At 43.2% G+C, this 24,307-nt stretch overlaps 1 protein-coding gene across 1 annotated transcript in view; it reads left to right on the top strand.

Annotated features, from left to right (window-relative positions):
• The window catches only part of sdk2b (sidekick cell adhesion molecule 2b), a 454,891-nt gene that overhangs the window by 422,351 nt on the left and 8,233 nt on the right, over positions 1–24,307 (top strand). Inside the window, exons 38-44 of the mRNA XM_050059698.1 lie at positions 2,615–2,752; positions 3,150–3,359; positions 3,438–3,563; positions 7,126–7,290; positions 7,438–7,578; positions 9,670–9,808; positions 20,056–20,185. Coding sequence (XP_049915655.1) covers positions 2,615–2,752; positions 3,150–3,359; positions 3,438–3,563; positions 7,126–7,290; positions 7,438–7,578; positions 9,670–9,808; positions 20,056–20,185 — 1,049 coding nt within the window. The remainder of the gene's footprint in view (positions 1–2,614; positions 2,753–3,149; positions 3,360–3,437; positions 3,564–7,125; positions 7,291–7,437; positions 7,579–9,669; positions 9,809–20,055; positions 20,186–24,307) is intronic.

Genomic DNA, 24,307 nt, shown 5'->3' with positions numbered 1-24,307 from the left:
CAGCATGCCAAACGATGTTAGCGGAACCACACACTGAGCATAAGTTCCTAATCAGCAAACCCTCTCTGAACTCATTTGCTGAATCTCCTGTTTTGTCTGAAAAGTAGATGGTATGAAAATTGTTTGAGCAAGCTTTCTGTCTACAGGCACGCTCTGTGTACACTACATCTCCAAACCGCCCTCATGTCCTTTAGCCTTCTGTCTTTCTCTATCTCTCTCTTTTCTTTCCATTTTTTACACTGTCGGTGCATTTAAATATTGTATCATGGCCTAGTAAGAGAAGAAGAAAAAGAACACGCTCTCAGCCTCCCTCTGTCTCCCTCATGGGTCACTGTCGTGAGAGGAGGAAGCAGATGACAAGCTTGAAGGGGGGGAGGAGGGAGGAGCACTATGGAGATTGTTATCCTGTCTTTTTCAGAAGACAAAAGGGCTTTGTCTTTTGCAAGCGTCTCAACTTCTGCTCGACAAGTTTGAAGACAACGGGGCAAACTGTGTTTGGAACGCGGTGGTGTCACAGGCTCAGTCAGCTGTGGTTGTGCCTGGATGCTGAGAATTGTCACTGTGATTGTGAAGTAGTATGACCCAGGTCAGATAGTATTTTTAAGTTATGTCTAGCCTTTTAAAGGGATAGTTCGGAGTCTTTTTGAGTGGGGTTGTATGAGGTACCCATAGTCAGTGCATAATATATGGTAGATGTCAGTTGGCACACCCCCAGTTTGGATAAGCAGTTAAGTGATGCACTACTATGGACGGGGGCAGCAGCAACATGTATTTTAGCCACACAAAAAACTTCCATCTAAAAGGTAATATCAGTTAAAGTGTACGCTATATGTAGATTATTTTCACTGCTTTACCTTGCCGCCAGTCAGCAATTTCCAGCGGGTAACTATAGATGTTATGTCGCTCTCTTCAAAGCCAGACTCCATTGAGAAAAACAGTGATTTAACATAATTAAACACAGGAGCTGCCTCGGTCTGTTTGTCTTACTATGTGACTTTGGCATTTAAAGGGGTTAAATCAGATTCACCAAAGTCACATTCTAATACTAACTTATTAACTGATTGAGGCAGCAGTAGACCAGCAGCTCCAACGCTCAGTGAGCTAAAGGTACTGTTGTTTTCCATGGAGTCTGGCGGTTTTGACAAGAGCTTCCCTCTCCCTGCCCCCATCTGTCCGACAGCAAAGTAAAGCAGTGAAAATATTCTACATAAAGCGAACACTTAAAGTGATAGTGATCTATTTAGGTGGCTAAGGTTCATTGCTCAGCTTCTGTGGCGATACTCCTGCCTGCTTCTCCAAACTGGGGGCGAGCCAACCAACATCTACTGTAGTTAGCCCACTGACTATGGATAGGTACCTCATATATCCCCACTTCAAAAAACCCACACTATCCCTTTAACATGTATGCAGTGGATCAGAAATATGATGTTGACCCAATCAAGGCAGTTCAGCCGCTGAACAAGGACACAGACTCACTGCAAAGTACTGACATCAGGCTCAGACGATATCGTTCAGTGTGTGGTTCTGGATATGCAGTAAGAAAAGGTTTTATTAAATGCACAAAAAACTGCAGCTGTGACATTAAGCCGAACACACAACGGCACTGCAGCGCCAAAGTACATCATGCAGCGTGCGACAAGTGTTGCCCCTTGTGTTTGGACACGTTGCACTGTAGCTCCTAAACAGACGATCACATACATTATTACTGCTTTTACTGGAAGAACTGTACTTCCTCCACCTGCGCATTAGCTTAAAAAATCATGTGTGGAGAGCTCCTAATTAAACTTGATTTCTCACCCGAAGAGGCGATCTCCAAAGCTATGACTCACCAGGCAATATCTTTTTGGCCATTTTCTATACAACAATGGGACTGTGATTCATTTAGCGCGGGATATTTATCAACCTCAACAACAAGTCTCTCCTCATCTAGTCTTTGTCACACACAAGACAGCAACAGTTCTCTTTATGCATCAATGGTGAGGAGAGGAGTTGCCGTAGGAGCAGAGAAAAAGAGCTGCATCCAGGAGCACAGACGCGTACTGTTCGCTGCCGGTGTGTTTTGGCCTTCATTCACTCTAGGTGGTGTAGATTTTCACAGCTTTTATGTTGTTTTACCTGTAGTGGGTGACCTCAACAAGTTATTTGTTGTTGATTAGAAGCCACTTCCATGAGTTACACATCCACTGAAAATATAGTTCTTAATCATAGTTGTCATTTGTAGAAGGTAATGCAGCATTAACTAAGCAAAAAAAAAAACAGTTTTAGTTCTTAAAACTTTGTTGTCCTTTGTGGAAACTTTGTCCCAACTTGTGCTGTACACTTTGCACTCATATAAAGTATTCACAAACATTATGCAGACAGCTCACAAAGATGAATCTGTGATCGCGACCCTCTGTCATATGGTAATTCTTGAGTTGTATCTAAACTTTATAATAGGTCACAAACAGACACATTTTAGTTTGCATGGCCTCCCACACACATATGCACACGTTTTTACCGCCATATGTCCGTCTCTGGACGAAATCACCTCCAAATCCTCCAAATCCCTCACGTACACTTAGTTTATTGACTATTTCCGATGCATCCTTTAACCTTTGACCTCTGAATGCCGCAGCCCCCAGTGCTCCCAGCTTCATCCACTTCAGTGAGCTGACCACCACCTCCGTCAACGTGTCCTGGGGCGAGCCCACTTTCCCTAATGGCATAATTGAGGGTTACCGTCTGGTGTATGAACCCTGCACACCGGTAGAAGGTAAGCTCTCAGTCTTACCCGTCTCTCTGCTCAAAATGGCTGCTGGCTTCTACAACAGCTTTATGCACACGGCAAGATCTATTAGGATCATAAATAAACCTGACTTTTGTGTCGAGCTGTTTACCTTGACCTGGTCCGAATCTTGTTGTGTGCATTTATCTTGGGCTCTTAGCTAATCATCACCTTGACCTTAACAGCTTGTATGTCGTTGCAGCCTTTTATATATCTTCCTTTACATCACAATAATACGTGACTGAAGTGCCAAAATGCAAACATATTTCCCATGACTAATTCCATTACTGCCTGTGTGTATGTGTGTGTGTCTACCTGTGTTGAGTGTGCTCCCACATTGCCCTGCTTGTGTAAGACCCGCTCTAAATGTGGTTTGTTCGTCTAGAGTCTTCAGTGGCCTGTGCCGACTGTCTTCACTCCCCCTCCCCCCCAGGCGTCAGTAAGACAGTGACAGTGGATGTGAAGGGGAGCGGCCCCCTCTGGTTGAAGCTCAAAGACCTGGCTGACGGCATCACCTACAACTTCCGCATCCGGGCCAAGACTTTCATCTACGGGCCCGAGGTGGAGGCCAACATCACCACCGGCCCGGGAGAAGGTAGCGGCCATGATGTCTGTTTCTGAAACTGTAATGTTTTTCGTTTGAAATACTTAACACTTAATTATTCTTCCTCAGGAGCCCCAGGACCTCCCGGAGAACCTTTTATCACACGTTACGGTTCAGCCCTGACCATCCACTGGACCAGCGGGGACCCAGGACGTGCTCCCATCACGCGCTACGTGATCGAGGCCAGACCTTCAGGTGAGCACCCTCAGCTGCATAAGGACACGGATGATCACCACTCGAGGCATGAATTTATAAACCTCGCCTTCTGTTAGCCTCCTTGATGCTTTGATTAAGAAAAGTGGTGTAGAGTGTCAACATCTGCTGCCCCAGAGTCTGCCTCACTGGTATTTTAATGGGTTATTGATCGTGGCGCTGCAGTTGAGACAATTGGCATCATGTTGCAGTGGTGATTGACAGTCCCTGGCAGGGTTAAGATGGTGATGGATGGTCGGTGACTTGCAGAGAGTCATGTGTTTCACTGCTTGAGAGTGAAAACTGATGGATGTACTTTGTCCTAGATTTTAAAGGGGAACTACTATGCTTTACCTTATTTTCTGTCATATACATAATGTTACAGTGTTGGATGTTCGTATTAACTTTGGCCAGATAATTAGGTAAACGTCTGTTAAAGGAATCTTCCTGTAAGTTAAAAACCCCAGGCTTCAGACTGTTCTGTATACTCTGCTTCCAATGTTTTTTGACGGATTTCTTTACGTGGTCATCTACAAGTGTTTACATTACATACACAGCTACATGTAGCCACATGCTAACATCAGGGAAAACTAATCTTGGCTACCAGCGTTGTTAATTTCTTCCCAATTTTGGATCATATTCCTGCTGGAACATGTCCGATTTTGGTTTTAAAACCTTTATTGGTGATTTTTCGTGGTAGAAAGCGCTGCTAAACTTTTTTACGGTCATTCTCCGGCTGCAGTGATGGTGCGGAGACTTTAAGGGCGCAGATGCGAAACACCCGTAATGATGACTGTTAAAAGACACCTAACGTTATGCCTGACTCGTTACCTGACACTCCTAACGCTGGTAACTGTAACCTTTAACTAAGCTTCGTTATTTCCCTGCGGTGTGCAGTTGGACTTGAACGTATGCCTCACTTACCTAATGTGTGTAGAACTCTGAGCTGTCTAGGGGGTAAATGGGTTACTCACCCTTCATCAGACCTGACTGCTACTGTAAGCGGCCACCCCGACCCGACGCTTCGGGGGTCTCCTCCGGTCGACGGCCAGTCTGGGCCAGCACAAGCAGCATTGTTGTGATTTTAGTTCAAAGGGGGGGTTGAACGCGACCCCAGATCAGGTCAGGTGTGTAGTGGCGTTCCCGGATCGGTGGATTTTGTCTCCGGATTTCTGAATGTCTGTCGGAATCTTCTGCAGAAATGTGGCGTGGGAGTCTGTCGGCATCTCCAGCAGCCAGCCTCGACTCCAATCAACCGCTGCCTTTTCAGGTGTGTGAGCTCCTAGGAAGGGGAGTTACCCAATACCCCAAGTGGAACATCAGCCTCTCCCTGCTTCCTATCTCCACCCCTAACTGTACACCTAGGCCTCCTAATTATGTGCCATAACAGTGACCAGTCAGACCGGACTGGGCTTTTTCTTGAGCTTGGCTGAAAGAGACAGGCGTGAAAATGGTGCCCTTTAGACAGAAGGAGAATACAGGTGTTCAAGCACAGACAGGACAAGGAAAATAAAGTGTGTGACCATTAAACAGGGTTCGTACAATGTGCTTCATGTGCATGTAGTTGAATTTAACACTCAGAAAGTTAAGTTCTGAAATACCTTGAAATTGGACACTTTCTAACTCGGTTAAACTTCACTGACTTGGCTTGAAAAATTACCAGATAAAAGTGAGAGGAGAACAGAATTCTATGTTTTTTTCAAATGTATTAGTAAAATTAAAGATGAAAAACACTTACTGGTCATAAGTCTATAGTACAGGCAGGCGGTCAAAAAATACATCCAAGGCACTCTGACTGTTGTTAAAATCTTTTATTAATAACCAAGATAACCAAGACTAGAGAGTCACACCCTGATGAAGACTCACTAGTTGAAACACATTGGTTATCCATGTATTAATAAAGGATTTTTAACTACAGTCAGAGTGCCTCGGATGCATTTTAGGACTGCCTGCCTGTACTATGGTCGTTGTTTTTTATATTTAAGTGACTCTGTGCCCCGTCCTTAAAGAGCACCTGATTTTTTACAGCTAACTACACAGAAAAATGAAAATGTTTTAATCTAGAAAGCTGAGAATGGCTGTTCTTGCAACTGTTTTCGAATGCCGTCTAAGCAATGTGAGTCCAAACCACCATCGGGCAGCAAATGCCAGTAAAAAGTCAGCACCAGGATGTTGCACTCGCACCGAAGCAGCGTCAGCCATTGACACAAGTCGTGGCTGTGAATAAGCAGCTGTCTGTGTCTGACTGTGGATGGTGGAGCTGCTGAATGGATTTATGGGACTTGTTGGTAGCAGTAGTGGCTGTTAGCAGCTAGTTCAGCTTGTTAACAGCTGAATCACAGCAGAACGCCACCGCCGGACTTCTCATTTGTTGATCCCCGCAGGACTCCGGTCAGATCCAGACTGTCTTGAGATAAGAAGGTGTAAGGGTTGATTGCTGTCTGAGAGGCAGGTAGGAGCCTCGGTTATCTGTGAATGAAGCTGGGCAGGAAGTAAACAGTCTGAAATCAGCAGAGTTTTCTCGGACAGAGCTGAAAGTCCAGTTTTTAACCTGCAGACTAACACGTTGCTGATTTATATGAAGATTTATTTATTAAGAATTATGGTTGAAATAAAGTTATTTTTCTGCCTCTTAGAAGTGAGATCAATAAGTCAGAGTTTACAGTCAACAGTTATCTAGTTGTCCTTTGCAAATCACATGCCTATATAACAAGCTGTTAATTAATAACAGGTAAATTTTAGGCCCTGGAAGTGTGTGTTTGCGCTACATATGAATTTGCACAGTTCCTTTGCAACAGATGGTTGTGGAGAAAACAATTTGAGAATAAAAATAAATGCTTGAAAAAAAACTGAAAAGACTCAGACTTGTCTTTACGAACCCTGATTAAAGCACATAAACATGCCCTAGTAGAAACTCAAACAAAAGTGTGAAACTTGGTCCCCTTTAAGGAGTGTAAGCAGCACTGTTGATGATGATATATAGCATAAGTGATGCCCTGGGGATGAGGAAGATGGTTAAAGCAACCTCTCCCCCCTTATCTTCTCGTCTCCATATGCCAGGGGCCATAACTCTCTGCAGTATCATATAACTTGATGACTTGTTTTTGTCTTCGAATCAAATTACATCAGCTTTTCTAACTTTTCGCCAAAGTTGAGCAACATGACGGATGAACTCTGGTGCTTGTTTATGTTTGTATACCCCATTAAAAAGAGTCAAACTTAACATTGATGTTTACAAGCAGCGATGTGTAATAAATGGTCCCTGGCAGGATTTCCAAAGCAAGCAGAAAGCCATCTAACATTGCTTCATTTGAAATATGGCTGCACCACTATTTACGATGTAGATTTGGTCGCTGTAAATTTTACGGGAGCAGTGAAATTGATGGATTGTGTAATATTTGTAGAATTATGAATTACCCTGGGAGCTGCCAGCCAGACCGGAGCCTTACATCACACTAAACAAACAACCTGTTAACAAAGACATATTGACATTGTTTAAATGTTTTACAAGTTTCTCTCGTCGGACCCATTCTCACCCAAAAATACAACTTTAACTCTGTTACAGATGAGGGATTGTGGGACATCCTAATCAAGGACATCCCCAAGGAAGTAACATCGCACACATTCAACATGGATATCCTGAAGCAAGGGGTCAGTTATGACTTCAGGGTAATTGGAGTGAACGACTACGGCTACGGCTCCCCGAGTCTACCTTCTCCGTCTATATCTGGTGAGCTTTCATGTATTTCTTAATATAAATTTGAATCCCATTAATTTTCAGACTAAATTAAATTGCCCTAGGTGACTCAGACATCACAGAAATGTGCCCAGTTGTTTTTAACAACCATGAATTCCAATTTTCCTGTGTTTTGTCCAGCCCAAAAAGTGGCGCCTTTCTACGAGGAGTGGTGGTTCCTGGTTGTGGTTGCTCTGGTGGGGCTCATCTTCATCCTGCTGCTCGTTTTCATCCTCATTATCAGAGGACAGAGCAAGAAATATGCCAAGAAGTCTGAATCAGGTGAGTGCACACAATTAAACAGAGAGTTCTTAACTAGACTTCTAACTATTATAAAAGTCTTGTACCTTCTAACCCAGTGGCACGGAGGGCCGGGAATCTGATGATCTGAGTTTTTCTTTTAAAAGAGTAACACTTTACACGGGGATTTAATGATTTGCAGTTTCAAAATACTAAGCAGGAAACTTGAGGTAACTTTTTAAATTTTGAGTGAATCAGATAATTGGCTGAGTAGCAGGAGAACAAAAAAGCAGAGGAGTAGGGAAGCAGGAGCAGGGGGCATACTTGTCCATTCAGTGCAGCTCTGACATCAGCGGGTATTTCCCTCCGCTCAGCACTTCTGCCATGGCTGTTAAGCTGCCAGGCAGGGGAGGGGAGGGGGGTCCCTGCGGGTCACTGCCCATCTTTCTGACTGACAGAGGAAAAACAAGAGGTTCCTTCTCACTCTAACACAAAGACGCTCTCAAAGCCTCCATATCCCCCTCTAGGAATCTGGCCCAGGCCACTGGACCTACCCAGTGGTTTTTCTCTTTCTGTGTGTTTGCGTAACCACCAATTGACCTCAAGTAGCCCTGGAGCAACCGCGGAGGTCCCGGCCTCGCCGCAGTCCCTCATAAGTCTCAGGATGACTGAAAGTGTTTTTAACCTGTAGCGTGGCAAGCAACAGCGCCTCCAAACATTAATCTACTGCGGGGCAGCGCGGCAAGTCTGTCACTCTGAGTTTACAGTGTTGGCGGCATGATTAATCATGAGGGACACTTGGGAGTCGATGCAAAATAGTTGTGTTATTGCCCATTCATGTGTGATCCACAGACAGTGTTTGCACAGAGAGGCACACTCATTTATCATAGTCTGGAGTGTTTTATACATGGCTTTTCTGTGAGTTTGCAGATACATGTGTCATTATGACTTTGTGATGTTGTATTTTACAGGAAATGCCATTTGTCATTAGACTTTTCTCTAAAGTTCTTTTTTGTCAGTGGGTCTTTTTAAGACAAACAAAGCTGTAGACTTAACCTGAAAAATCACTCAACGTTTTGGGAAATAGGCTTATCCACGTTAATGCTGAGAATTAGATGAGAAGATTGATACCTCCGTCTCTGTCTGCTCAAAATATAAGACTACAGCCAGCAGACAGCTTAACCAACAAAGACTGGAAACAGGGGGGAACAGGTAGCCTTGCTCTGTCTGACGGCAACAAAATCTGCCTACCAGCACCTCTAACAATCACTAATTAACATCCCAGGCTAGCTCTTCCCCCTCTCTTCAGTCCTAATGCTAAGCTAAGCTAACCAGCTGCTGGCTCCAGCTACATATTTTGTAGTGTTGATCTTTCCCAAACGATAAATCATCGCTTTAAGTCATGAAAATAAGCACTTGGACTAACTTGAAAGTTGAAAGCACAAACAAGTTTTAAGATTTGATCTGTTCAGCTGCATTCACACCAAATCAGGCGTTGAGGTGATTAGCAGCAGTGTTGTGCAGCAGTGTGGAGTTTCACTTAAATGGCCCATTTGTGGGGGGAGTGGAGGGTGGAGACAAACTGTAGAGAGCCAGTCTCTTCCCATCAGTGACTATTTGTCTTCACTAAGTTTATGCTGGCTTAAATGATCTGTAGAATTCCTTTTGATTATCATTACTGTGTCTTTACTGTCCCATCAGTGTGCAAACACACAAAGCGTGTGCTCTCCTTTGTCGGATAATACACACGAGCTGTTTACTTATTTTCTTCACTATAATATTTAACAGTAGAAAGAGGTTGTATTGCTCGCTCCTGTGGTCTGTGGCCATCTCCTGGTAACTGCAGTTTGTCACCATTTGGAAAATGCCCAATTGCCATGTTATTTTAATGGTCAGCATTTCAAAACCTGAAAGACTTGGAACTGACATATACTTGAGATGTCATTATTTTTCTTCTGATGTTTCATTCATCTACATTTACATTTAATAACAATTATATTTAATATTTTTTTAATTTTGCTCACTTACTCAACCACTGATCAAGTGACTGATCAGTTCCCATCATCCTCCCGTGCACTAACCTCCCTGTCCGTCTGGCCTGTGGTAACACAGTGTCTCTGTACGTGTGCCCAGGTAACAACTCCAACTGTAACGCTCTGACCCACGGAGACATGGTCAGCCTGGACGAGGGCCGCTTCCCCGCTCTGGAACTCAACAACCGACGGCTGTCTGTGAAAAACTCCTTCTGCCGAAAGAACGGCGTCTACACCAGGTCAGTGATCCAAGCAGGAGAAAACTCAAAGTGCAGATGATATTTGAACTAGACGCTTGACACTTGACGCTTAAGTCAGAATTAAATAACCATATGATAAGATAATTGGCTTGTCTGTGAAATGTTCACTTCTGCGGAAAAAAACACTTTCCTCCTGACAACTCGGGCTTAACTTTACACTTCCTGCTATTTAAAAGCAGTATAAAAAGACTCACTACAGATTCCCTTTTAATGAGCTCCTGTATTGCAGTGAATCCCAGCTGTAGGACATGCAGCACGCTGAGACCATGACCTTGTTTAAAACCAATCACTCTGACTGACACCTGTGTTAAGAACACTGCAGGGACTGAGTCATAAGTCCAATTTAGGATCCGACCGTATGCTTTGCATTAGATCATTAATACCTGTTTAGGTAAGAGGTGGATTTAGAGACAGCTGCAGTCAGAGGACAGTTGGAAGTTTGTGGCAGTGACTGTATTTCAATGAACACCAGCATTCTGTGGTGATGTGAGTTGGGGAGACAGGTGCACTCTGATGTTTCACCAGAAGTAATTAGCCTCCTCTGTGTGTACATATCCGCCTGAGTCTGCATGTCCACATTGTTAAAAATGCATTGTTTTGTGTGTATGAGAATGTGAGAGAAATTTGTTTTGGGTGTGTGCATCAGTATGTGTGCATGTGAGTGTGGCCTCGAGGACAGATCAAAGCAGCTGCGGGTCTTTGAGGAGCTTCCAGGCAGCTTCCTATTATGTCTACAGCTTGAAGGGGGAGGCTGGGAGTGAAAGAATGCACAGATGTACTTTCAGACTCAGCACTCTTTGAACTCAGCCCATAGTGGAGGAACCCAAATCCCAACACCTGAGCCCCCGATTATAGATTAATGCCACATCTTGATCTCCGGTCTCAGAATACCAAAGACAGGATGAAGTCCTTTGCCTGATACCAGGATCAGAAATCAAACATTCCTAATCCCACTGCATTCATTGTGATTCAGAGCTGTGTCAGATAGCAAATGCAATTTATGTTTGATTTTGGATACAGAGATTCTTTGTATGGAGATCATTTGTTTAACAAAAGGGCCAAATTGCATGACAGTGACTCTAATCGCCATCGCAGGGAAGTCAGTGCATCTAACTTTTGGCCACTGACAACTCAGAGAGGAAATAGACAAGTTTTTGCTTTAAAGCTGGGGCTGGCAGAAATCTGGAAAAGGCAAAAAATAAAATGTAGAATTTGAAAGTATAACCTTCTCCTGCAACTCCCCCCTCTTGTACCTAGGCTCCTCCCACCAGATGACCATGGGCATATGCATACGCTTCATACAGTCACTCAGTGTTTCCTGTACATTGATTTATGTAATCTAATTAAATTGCAGAGCTCTCACTAGTAAGGTAGCCACCTAACAGTCCCTCTGCTTTGCTCCCTGTGTAAAGGCAGCAACAGAAAGTTTGCTGATTCAGCATGGAGTGCTGGCTGGATTTGTGTTGCTGCGGCTGCTGACTCAGGGTCATTCTCCAGAGTAAGGCGGAGGACACACTGTGATCCAAGGCCATAGCTAACGTTAGCTACATAAACGTGAATATTCAGCCATGAGCATCAGAGTCCGTTCGGCAGATCTCCCACGAAAATGAAAGCTTAATTTACAGCACAGTGGTGTCCCAAAACAGGAAGAGGATAGCGCTTTGGTTTTCCCCTGTAGCTATAGGTAGCTAACCACAGTAACCAAAGAGTATCACTCAGTACCTTTACATGCAGAGGTACGTCAAGCAATGGTTATAGCTCAACTATAACTGCAGCTACAGTTAAAACTCAACTAGGCCGTTTAATGGGACTGCTGTCCTTGTCACAGTATACAAGCACGGGAGAGGAATCGATTTATTGACCGAAGTATTTCTGACTCTGTTACAATAGGTTGTGATAAGCCCCCTGTCAGCTTGTTAGTATTGGACCTGTTTCCAGTTGACCTATTACATCACAGACCAAACAATCGACAAACAAGTTAGCTACAGTTAGCTAGCGGCAAACTGGTACCATGGTGGACAAATTTACAGCTCTGTACATTTCGTCCGTCCAGAAATGCACGGCTCTGGATGTAGATTTCACCACGTTATTAGCAGCTTCTTCTTCTTCGTACGCATTTAATGCTTTGGACTTCTGGGTCAAAGCCCAGGGAGGAAACTGTGGAGCATGTGCTGAGTGCCTCAGCCAGTTTGGGTCAGACTGACTGTAAACATGCAGGCGTAATTCAACTCCCAATCGTATTAACTAGGCGTGTTATTTGAGAAACTCGATTTAGTACGATTTCAGACAGAGTAACATATTTACAGGTATTTTAAAAAGTCCGGTTCTAGTCAGACCAACACAATAAATCAGTTTTCTCTAATGTTGTGTAAACTCACTGAGTGTAAGTCATTTGCAGTTACTATCCTCAGCAGTGTAAATTGCAGATGGTGGAGCAACAGGATTAACTGGAAACTAGGGTAGCTGCTAGGCTCTAAGGAAAATGGAAAGCGATTGTCTTTGCAACAGCAGCACCAACAGTAACACCACTTGGAAACACTAGAGATAGAAAAAGTTTACACTTTAATTTGTCATGACCTGAACTGTCAATGTGCCTTTGTAGCACTATAAGAAGATTAAAACGGAGTAGTAGAATAATAACTCTTGATCTGCACAAAGCTGATTCTGGTTAAAAATAAACAGTTTAGGTATTATGTGTTCCTGCGGTTTATTTAAGACATTAGCCGTCCAAATCCTTTCTGACTGCATATAAACTCCTGCTCAGCCTCACAGGAGTCCACATGTATCTCAGGGGGTTGAGGTTCAACATCCAGATCAATGTTTTACTGCTGTTAGGATAAAGACTGAGGGATTAACGGCATCATTTCTGTATTGCTTTGTATCATTCTCTTTTAATAGTTTAAAACTTACTTTGCCACACTGGTTTGGGGTTTAAGGAGGTCTTGGTGGAGTAATTCCGTGTAGATTAACATGGTTTTAAACACTCTTGAGTGACAAAGCTCTTGAACACTTCAGACATGTTAATGAGTCCCCACAGGCGATTGTAGCAAGAGGAGAGCCTGATAATGAGTATAGACCAGGGGCAGATTTGATTTCACCCCCTGGTTCTCATTTCTTACCCGACGTACTGCTGACTGAATTTTGCTGCGAGAGGATTAAGTGGACCCTTCTCTATCCAAGTGAGAGAGCTGATAAATAATTCACGCCTCACTCAACAGTGTATGAGAGTCAAGGAGAAGAGGTGAAAGTGGGCTGAGCTTCCTCAGTGTTTTTAAACAGGCAGTTTATCATAATGTCTCAGTGGGCTCCCAATAGTATTTCTACACACTGGCTCCAGTTCTTTGTTTGGTTGTGTTATAAGGGGGCAAACTGCTGAGGAGTGGAAGTTGGTAAAGGTTACGCTCGAGAGTGCTTTGGGGAATAAGCGCAGATCGGAATTTGGAGCTGTGGTTTAAACTTTGTTGTAATGTTTTCTGAGTTGGACTGCATCTTGGAAAAATTGCATCTCTGGGGAAATTTCACTTGGCCGATACTTTAAAAAGTCATAAATGGTGTTAATCATTATTTTTTATCTTGCTACAAAGACAATCTGGCAGCCATTAGTTTAGACAATCACTCCAAAGTACTCAAAAATGTCTGCTCAGCCTGAGTCTATTAATCACTCAGTCGATAGACAGAATACCACTATTAAAAAATGTCAAGCTTTTATACGCTTTATTGTCATTAATTTACTTGATTAATTATGTCATTATTGCATTCATAACCCCTGATTCATCATGTTTTAACAGCTGGAGATGTAATAGTGCAAATTCCAAACATAAAACGAAAATAATTGTAATAGAGCAGAGCAAGAAAAGTGCAGAAATGATGTCCTCAATACAGAAAACAAAACAGTGAGCATTTATATTTATACCTCAGGAAAGACAGGAAGGATTTGCATACATGTACTATATCATGCATAACCAAACATGTATACATTAATACACATATGCCCATCAGCAGGCACCTGAACACTTACATTTCATTAATTAATTTCAGCTTTTGTAGCACAGCTGATCTTGTCAACACTGAATGGATTTAATATGGCTGTGATTTTCTTCTTGATGTTAATTTGCTTCACTAGTTCTCTCCCTTTGTCTGTTTGGGGTTCCCTTCACCTCCACTTTCTTGTATTTTTTTTTTTGAAGAAGAAGAAGCTATTTTCCATATACAAAAACAAGAGTAGATCAAAACCTAGTATATTGCTGGACTGCGTATGAAACGGTGAAGGGCTTTAATTTGAAACAGAAGGTACTTTTACATGCAAGTCAAGTCAAGCTATGGTTGTAGCTCAACTAGGCCATTTAATTGGGCACTGTCCTTGTCCCAGGATATAAAATCCGCTACAATAGGTGGCAATAAATCCCCCTTTCTGCTTGTTAGTATAGGACCTTTTCTGGTTGTTATTACATCACAGACCACAAACAAGTTAGCTACAGTTAGCTAGCAGCAAATGGTACCATGGTGGACAACTCTACGGCTTTGTACATTTCATCCGTCCAATAATGCACGGCTCTAGATATAGATTTTGCCATGTTTGTTACCGGCTTCTTCTGTCACACTTTTAAGAACTAGCTAACTAAATACCAACTAAATGAATAGCTAACTACCCAGAGAACATGCAAACTCCACACAGAAGGCTATCCTACCCCGGGGTTTGAACCAGGAACCCTCTTGCTATGAGGCACCACTGCTAACCACTGCACCACCGTGTCCCGTTTTTGCTATACGTAGACGAAAAACCCATGGATGTAAAAACGACTCATTGCAATTTTATCCAGAAAAATTGGAGCTCTGTCTACTTGCATTTATTTACAGGCAAGTCTTGACCTCTCCAATATGGCGGTGCCGTTGACATATTGCTGCAACGGGCTGACACAGTCAGTGTAGCGTCTACATATAAATGTCTGTGATTCTGCCTCACTGGTAGCAGAAAATGAGGAATACAGTAATTCAAGACTGTTAGCTCTGTCAGCTTATCAGAGCCTATTAATTTCGTAAGAGCAGCGGAATGGGGAAACACCACCACTTTCGTCATCACTTATTCCGACCAGTTGTGCAACTTCATCACGCACTCACACCCTTACTCACTCACTCACACCCTTACTCACTCACTTACTCACTCACTTACTCACAGGGGGACGTCCATGTTTACAGGACCGGCCTTGCATTCTGCAGTCCAGCCAAAAAACAGGAAAAATAAAGTACACCTTCTTCCTTCAGAATAAATATTCACCTTTTAATCATTTATTTTATTCTCCCTTAAAAAGATAATTAAAACACACTCCATGTCAATATTGAAAGTTCTCAGTAAAGTCACATAATACTTCTGCATAAAAGGGGACACTTGAGCTCCGAATACACCGAGATATTGCAGAAATTAGCAGCCTGTGCTGCAGTGCATTGTATAAAAGCAACTCTCTATTATACACGTTTCACTTCTCCACTCAAGTTAAGTGAATTAACTCTAGTTTAATATAACTCATCGAGAGTAATTGAATTACAGCTTGCTTTGTGATTTCCCTGTGGAGTTTTCCATTTCGTCCACACCACACTCGCAACACCACCCCTTGTGAAAACTGCTGGAATTTACCCACAGCATTTTTGAAATGCTTTCAAAATATATTTATTTGGAAAAATGCTAATGTGGTTTTCGACGTGTAAAGCGGCGGCTGTGTGTGTGTGTGCGTGTGCTGCAGCAGCTCCGCTGGCAGCAACTGGCGGCCGACACTATGGCCTGGAAAGTCAACAGGAGTCAGTATGTCCCAGTAGTCTCAGCCAAACCAGCACCAATCAGCAGAAACAGATGGGTGTTTGTTTAGCAGGACCGGCGACAGTGGAAAGTACGGAGGAGCTTTTTTTTTCCCTCTCATATTTACTTAAAGAACTCCTGACTAGAGCACACACCATTTTAGGAATTGTTTTTCCAGTATTTCATCTTCCTCTGCCCTCATTTTTCCTCATTCCTTCTTTCTTTGAGCTTGTAGTTTCACTCAACACCTCTCCTCGACCCTATTCTCCCTTCAAGGATCCTCCCTTTTCTCAGTCCTCTCACTTACACTCTTTAAACATACATCTGAATGGCATATTTGATCGCCGCAGCATGCCACTGACAGCTTAATCCAGGCAATCATTCACGTAAGCTCTGATAACATTTGCCAGAGGAAAGCCCGAGGCTGCCATTTGTTTGATGACCCCTTGAGCACTGCAAGAGTTTAGTTTATAATTTAGTCACAAGGACCCGATGGTTTGACATTCCACAGCCCACATTGAGGACTGAATCAGGGGGAATTATTCATTCCAGGAGATACTGGCTGTAGGGAGCCATCTCATGAGTGTCCCATGATTCTCATCAAGCTCACTCCTACACACACAGACAGACAGTGATGCATGTGAACCTGAGAGGAGGCGCTTACTGTAGTGTCTCAGACATTAATGAGAACGAGGGAGGCCTGGAGTCATTTTCTTGTTTATCAGAAACTGCTTTAATGGGATTTCTGAATTCAGTAAAGAAGGCCAAATGATTTTTAAAGAATCATTGTTACAATTTGAGGCTTATTTGCATAACTTTAACCATCATTTCTATCTGTTCTGGGAGCACTGTACCCTCCAAAGTAATTGCTGAAATCTAGAAACATGGCAGTATCAATACAGCAGAGTCCGATGGGACAAGAAACACAACCGGCTAGCAGGTGTTACAACTCAAATCAACATTGTGTTAAAACACTAAAAGGGGCTGCTTTTGTTTGGACGTGAAGCTTCAGGAGCTGTTGAGACGATGATACACAATCCAGGAAGTCCAGTTTAAGGCCCAGACACATCAAACCATCATCAGAGAACTAGTGATGACGAAGCCGACTGTTGCGTCACCTCACATCACCTGTGTCTCAGCTGAAAAGTTGCACTTGGACACACCACAAAGGCCACAGCCAACAGCTAACTTACATGTCAGTCTGAGGCTGCGCGACAGGAAACAACTCTCCAAACCAACAGGCGGTGGTAGTGCATAGAGGTAGTGGTAGAAACAGGAAGACCGGCTGAATGAATTAGGATGCTGGTTAGCCAGGTAGCTCATTAACACAACCTGATGGTGAAAGAACAAATAATTTACTGTGAGCAAGTGAAAGTTACCACAATCAGTTGCAAACCATTTCTGCTCAAGAGCTCAATGCCTAAAAAAAAGGTCTTACCTAATATAAGAATGTTTCAATCTCATGCCCTCTTGACTTTGGTCATTTGTTTGCTTTGCTCACTTTCGTCTTTCTTTTTGTCCACTGAGCTGAACTGCCAATCACAGTGATTTCATTAACCAACAGGCTCCACCATCTGCCCCGCTCCCTCCACCGATCCAACACACTGAACTAGTGAACTAGTGCCAGCGATGTGGGACACACCACAAAAACTAGGGTGGCAGACACTCAGCGACAGCCCAACTCTAGGCTTGGTGTGTCAGGGCCCCAACAGATCTCTGAATACGAAGGTTTCTTAGGTCACAGCAGTTTGGCTCAGCAGGTAGAGCAGGTCGTCCACTAATCAGAGGATCGGCGGTTTGATCCCCAGCTCCTCCAGTCGGGATGTCCAAGTGTTGTTGGGCAAGATACTGAACCCCAAACTGCTCCCAAAGGCCGTGCCATTGGTGTGAGTGCATGAGTGAATGGTTGGCTTGTATGGTAGCCTTGGCCACCAGACTATGAATGTGTGGTTGAATGAGCGAGTGTCGGAGTAGTCGGAGGACTAGAAAGGCAATATACCATGTCCATGTATCCAAATAAAGAGTGGCAATATGTCGTTAACGTTACAAAGTAATCTGCCAGGATTGTGCGTTTGAATCCTTTTTGGACAGCGATTCTGCAATACTGCCATAAAGACGATCAGCCATCACACCAGCTTTGCTTTTTTACACTGAACCAGACAGCGCCGCCATAATTCTTGCCTCAGTGTGTGATTTAGATAGCATACTGTTGCTCTGTAAGCAAAAGAAGCGTGACGTGTAACACAACAGCGTTGTGTTTGAACGTTCTATACAGAACAGCGAGGCGGAATGATGGCGCAACACTCCCACCTTTAACAGACTGTAGAAAAGGTCTTTTGATTGGTTTGAAAGTTTTAGCTTGGTTTAACTTTTTGCGAGGCGATCCTGCCTTGTTTTGCCCTGTCCTCCTACACGGGCACCCACACTGCACTGCCAGACTGGTTCTATTCAAATCAATGAGGGGGCTGCGGTCAAAGTCAGTTTGAACGTGGTCAGGCCAATATTACTTTAAAGATGACTTTGTTGGCAGTTTGCCTTTGCTTAATAGTTGACATTAGAGACAGAAGGAAAACATTGAGGAGGGTGATGGAGATGACGCACAACAAAGGCTCCTAGTTGGAATCAAATTTAAGACGTTGTGTCCCAGATGATAAGGCCACAGGGACGCTCCACAAACAGTTTAGCCAGAACATCTAAACCACTTTATGTGGAGGTAAACCTGAAGGTGAATGCACCAGAAATGTCTGTAATCATCCCTAACTGCACAGGAAAACTGTGTTCTACAGAAAGTATGGCAGGTCAAAGCTGAACAAAGAAGTCAGTCTGCAAACTGATGGATTTGCATCAAACAGCTCAATAAAACATTCACTGTTTAACATTGTTTTCTCTTCCAAGTAAGCTTGGCTAACCTCTTGTTTCAAATCTGTCTCATCGTCGAAATCATGATTTCTGCCCCATCTGGCTTTTTTTGTTCGTGTTCCCAGATCTCAGCCAGCACTGTGATGAGTAAGATGTTATTATTACCCATAGGACTGATGGCAAAACCACAGAAATAAGATCCAAGTTGTAATAAAAAAGGAGACAGGAAAAGGAACAGTGTGTAAGATTTAGGGGGATTTAGCGGCATCTTGCAGATTGTAACCAGCTGAAACTTCTCTTGGTTAGAATTCCCTCAGTGTTCTTAGTTTAGGAGGTTTTAACCAGGAGCTGAATCATCCACAGAGGTCTCCTCTCTCCAAAACAAACAAACCAGGTGATTTAAATCAGTAAAAACACTGAATAAAGCAGTTTCACATTATAAATTAGTGTTGGAGACAGGCCTTGAGCCCAGCACCTGCTATTGTGTGCTCACCTTTTTTCTCTTTAACTTAAGATCCAGATATTCAGGAGATTTTTACTGGGAGCTGAATTGTCTGTAAAGGTCTCATCCTCTCCAAAACAAATGAATTAGGTGACTTTGATCATCATCATGACTTTGTTTTTCTGAAGCTGTTCGTTGCATAGGGGCTGCTAACTGTGGTGGCCAACACGAAAACGTGAATGGCCCTGGGGCTACTGTAGAAACTTGGCAATGCAACATGGTGAACTCTGTGGACAAGGACCCACTCGCTATGTATTCTAAAGCGGGACATATACTTGTTTGTCAGCTCTATGCAGAACCTACACACATGGCCTACATGTTGTGAGCATTTATACTTGTGTGGTGGTGTGTCTGTGTCACTCTGCAGTTACACCTCCAAAACACTAGTTGGCAGCAGGGTTTCTGTGAAGTGCTGTAAACTTCAGTTGATTCAAAACACACATTAAACATGGCTTAATAGAGACAATTTCAAACACAAGTACACAAATCAGCTTCACTATAACTCACAGCATTCACAGACAAACACTTGTCTTTATCTGGACACATTTTCCCCACAAATACAACATGCTAACGTTATTAGCACAAGCCTATGGCATTTTACATTGTATGAGTTAGCCTAGCAACGAGCGGAGATTTCCTCTGCTCATATGAAGCCAGGATAAATCACACATAAGACTTTAAATGCTATTTTGTGGAGGCTTTATTGTCTTCACAGTTTATTGTTTCTTATCTGTGAAATTAAAGTAAATAAAAGCTTTGTTTCATCTTACAGAAATAGACAAGAGGTCTTTGTCGCCCGGACATGTAGTTAGATTTCTGGGGAAGTGCACGTCAGGCTACGCATAGGGTTCGGCGTCGATTCAACGCAGAAGTATAAATCCCGCATAAGGCAACAAAAACACGATGGTTCCTGTTTTTAAGTGATTAAAGAAAACATACTTAGTATCTTATGTTCCAGTTCTGCCAATATACCCCCCTGTTGATGAAATGCAAAAAATAATGTAAGGGTTAACAAAAACTGGTTACGGACAACCAACTGCATTATTCCAACAGTCTGTGTCTATCTTTGCCCAGGTCTCCTCCGAGGCCCAGTCCAGGCAGTCTTCACTATTCAGACGAGGACGTCAGCACAAAATACAATGACCTGATCCCTGCAGAGAGCAGCAGCCTGACTGAAAAACCCTCGGAAATCTCAGACTCACAGGTGCAGTAGCAACTCTTGTTTTTTATCCTATATCTTGTCTGGTCTCTGTATGTTAACTGTTCACCGTCTGTCTGCATTAAGTCTGTATTTGTTACATGTTTGTACCCGTCTGTGTGCCACACCATCACCTCCTTGAATTCCCCGGGAATTCAGCTCTGCATTGTCGGCTGTGCGGTGTTGTCGTGTCAGTTCATACTGTCCACACAGTGTCCTTTCTGTGTCATTCACCTGAATGCATTCGGCCTGCAGAGGTCGTAAGATGTAGCTACAGTAATGCAAAAGGAGAGATGAGAGATTAATGACTCTGCTCACTGGCTGCAAAGCAGTTTTTAGACCAGGCAGTGACCTGTGGAGAATGTCACTCTGAGAACATCCACCTGTGATCCAGGCCACTGCACTCAGCCACAGCACTTGTTATGTAAGACGGCGAGGGCGCGTGCACCGTGCAAAGTTTATTTTAGAGCTAGTTATGTATTGGAAGTTGCCGCTCCAGCCAGGCAGCCTGTCCAACTTTCCATCTGAATTTTCTGTAAGTCAAGTCAGAGTCAGTGAGAATCGTCTCTGGGGAAAACTAGAATACTGTGTTGGCTTTTCACTCCTCTTCTGTGGCCTCATTAGCGTTATAAGTAGTCAAATATAGTTTTGAATCTCTTCTGAATTATTAAAGTGCTCTAAGCAGACACTGTCAGGGCTGATAGATGAACAAGTATCGCCAGAGTGTCGGACTTGTGGCGCTGGCTGTGTGCTGAGCCAAACTGCTTTTGCCCAGTAAGTGAGTGCAATCGATAAATTGTGACTTTCTCTCTCTCTCTCTCTCTCTCTCTCTATCTGTCCATTGATCAGTCTGCGTGCCGCCCTCCCTCATGTCTCTAATTTCCGGATTTTTTATTTCGGGTTTTTCCCTTTATCTGATTTGTTTCTTCCCCTATGTCCTATATGCATATATGTTTCTGTTTCTGTTTCTGTTTATGTCGCCTCCCTCCCCGGCTCTCTGTGGTTTGAGTGAACCGTCTGGTTTTGATCCCAGTCAGATGAAAGCATCAGAGGGGGGTATTGGTCCTGAATTCCCTCGCTTTCAGGCCTTCAGTTTTCTCTTTTATCTACAAATTCTTCACTCTAGGCATTTCTCAAATTATCTAGGAACATCTCTCATCTCCCTGGTGTGAATTCCGCAGCCAGAAATCTCTCCCCACCTGCCCTTATCGGGACCTAAGTCCCATTTCCAGATCAAATGAAAATCTCCCCACAATGAATCGTTACGGACAGGACCTTTCGCAGCACGATAACATCCCCTCAAATGAATCATTTCGTCATTTCATCACCTGTCTGACATATCTACCGTTCGCACTTGTGTATCGTCAAACAACGCAGTAGCCTGCCCCCTCAGCCTGTGATGACGACGCCCGCCTGCTGCCATGCCGCACCTTTAAGAGTCTGATGTTGGCTTTGATGGGCTAAAACACACAGAGCCCTGCCTGTTACCCTGCTGCTCCTCCGCCATGCCTCTGACAGGCCACCGTATCAGCACCCAATGGTGCTTGGGAAAAAACCCAGGAATGCTCTTTGAAGTTTTATTGAGCGGATAACTCTGAGCTATCAGTATGACATTGTGCCGTCTGTCCTCTTTAATCCCCGGGGGCTCCACCAGCAGGTATAAGTTGACTATTGTGCTCCTCCTAGAGAGGGGATTTGGAGGAAGCTAGCATTGACTTGGCAGAGCAACAAGGCCACCATTACTGCTCTGTTCCCCTGCAAGCACATCCCTATTGACTTTTTCCCTTTAGAGTATAGGTTTTCTCATTCTGCGAGGCTGTATCTGTGGCACTGTCTTTGTGTGTCATTTAAGGCCGAAACCAGTCAAAGATAGATGATCTCATCTCTGAGTCACAGATGGATTGCAGATCACGCTCTCTCTGCAGAGTGGCATTCCGGGGGAGAGAAATGAAAATGTCTGCTCTGTTACATGCTTTCTCTCCTCTCTTTTTTTTTTTTTTTCCTTTCCTCTCTGTCTATCTCTTCCTCCGCCCTCCTACTCTCTGTCTCTCTGGCTACTGTAGCTTCTTTGGCTGGGGCTCAACCGAGAATACTTTCTCTAATGTTTGGATCGTCTCTAACGACAACACACCACTTCATTTTGACTGGCCCAGTCTGACGCATGATGTCATAACCCAGAATAAAGGGAAATCATGACCGCGGATAAATTATATTTTATTTTCAATAAATTGAAGGCGTGACAGAGGATAGTGGGGAGAGACTGAAATGCTCTGCGAGGGATGAAAACTAGCCTTGAATAGTCCCTTAAACTACAGATGGGTGACAAATTAAAGAAAAGAAAAAATAAAGTAGGAAAATGCAGCGAAAGCACATGCCTCCATTACTCTCATTAAAGTCCTCCAGTCTGGGACAGTACTAATACCCAACAAAATCCCTTGATTATAGTTGTTTTGATTTAAGCAACATACATTAAAGCAGCGAGAGGGGATTGGAGCTGCTAAGGAGGCCTATACCCTGCCTTGATGATGACAAAATACAACTTTACTTTGATGCAGCAGGCTTTTTCATTATGCCAAAAACATATTTTCCCGTCCCTGTTTTTCCTCCACTCTAATCTTTTTTTTCTCCCTACACAGAAATCGCTGAACGCACACAAAAATTTATGTACTCTGAACGTCTCTGGACTTTTTAATCCCTCTCAAACCCAACATATACTGTCTTTGTCTCCGGAGCCCCCTGCTGTGTTCACTTCATCAATGAGAGTGACATAGACAGCCCCCTCCTTCTCTCCCCCTCCCCACTGCAATAATCCATAACTAGAGGACAAAGGGCTGACCCACTCTGTGGTATTGGGGTATGCATCAATTTTGGGGGGGATGGGGGGCCAAGCTTGACAGGGGATTGTTGTTTCAGTCTCATGGCATTGTTATTTACAAAGCATTTTTATCACCTTGTAAATTGTAAGCTGCTTTGTGGAACAACTTTAAGCATAAATATAGATAAAAACGAATAAGTTAAACACTGATATGACAGCATGTCATTTTCAGTTGAACTCTCTCTAGACTGAGGTCAAAGGTCAGATTTCTTTGGTATAGATTGTGCGAACATCTGCCCTATTTGCCGATAATGACTGATTTATCTTGCCATGCTTCTTATTTAACCCTTTAAAAACAGACAGCCCACAGGAGACTGCTGTTTGCAAGATCCTTAAGCTAAGGCCTCTGTCCTCTGCGTCATTATGTTACCTCACCTTATGTGCGGAAAAATGAAGTGACAATGCACAGTTGCGCCGGTATTCCCCTGTAAACGGCTGCGGGAGATTGTTATTTGCATAATGTTATGTATATTAGGGGTGTAACGATACATAGATCTGGGTCGATATATCGATTAAATGATCAACGATTCAATGTGATTGATGCATCGAAGTGATAACATCAATCTATACCGTCATCTTCAGGATACGCTTTTATTTTGAAAGTCTGGCAAACAGCAGCAGGCAGATGGGAAGAAGCCAAGAGACAGACAATGAGGAAAATGTTATTTATTTATTTTTTTGACACAATTTTTATGCTTTTATCAATTAATATGGTTATTTACGTGGATAACGTTTTAGCTTAGGTTGTACAGATTTTAGACACATAAAAACGACATCACAATAAGCAAAAATACTGATGTAGACAATGGTGGACCATTTCGTTTGCAGAGTTCAAAAGGTCAAAATAAAAAGCAACGAATGAACGCCATGGGGGTACTCGATAAGCCAATCAGCGCCACAGGCAGGACTAACGCTGTAGTCAAGCGCTGCACCACAGCCAGTGAGGAGTAATAATAATGTAAGACAGGTTTCTCTCTCCTGTCGTACCAATAAAATTACTTGTTACTGAATTAACTATCAAAAGGCTGTAGCTGAAGTTAGAGCACGAAACAGCTTCTCTGTGTAACTTGATCCACTTTAATATTCAAAAAAGAACGTAGGACAACTGAACATCGACAACAATAGTGGCAGAGAAACACAAGACAATCTCTTTGATACATCCTCACGAAAATAAATCTCATCTTACATTCTTCCCTCTCTTCAGATGAAATGTCCTCATTTCAAAGTTTCTGAACAATAAATCTCATCTTACA

This window comes from Epinephelus moara, chromosome 13 (genome assembly GCF_006386435.1).
Source record: "Epinephelus moara isolate mb chromosome 13, YSFRI_EMoa_1.0, whole genome shotgun sequence".
Taxonomy (NCBI): domain Eukaryota; kingdom Metazoa; phylum Chordata; class Actinopteri; order Perciformes; family Serranidae; genus Epinephelus; species Epinephelus moara.
This window is presented reverse-complemented; position numbering and strand designations above follow the sequence as displayed.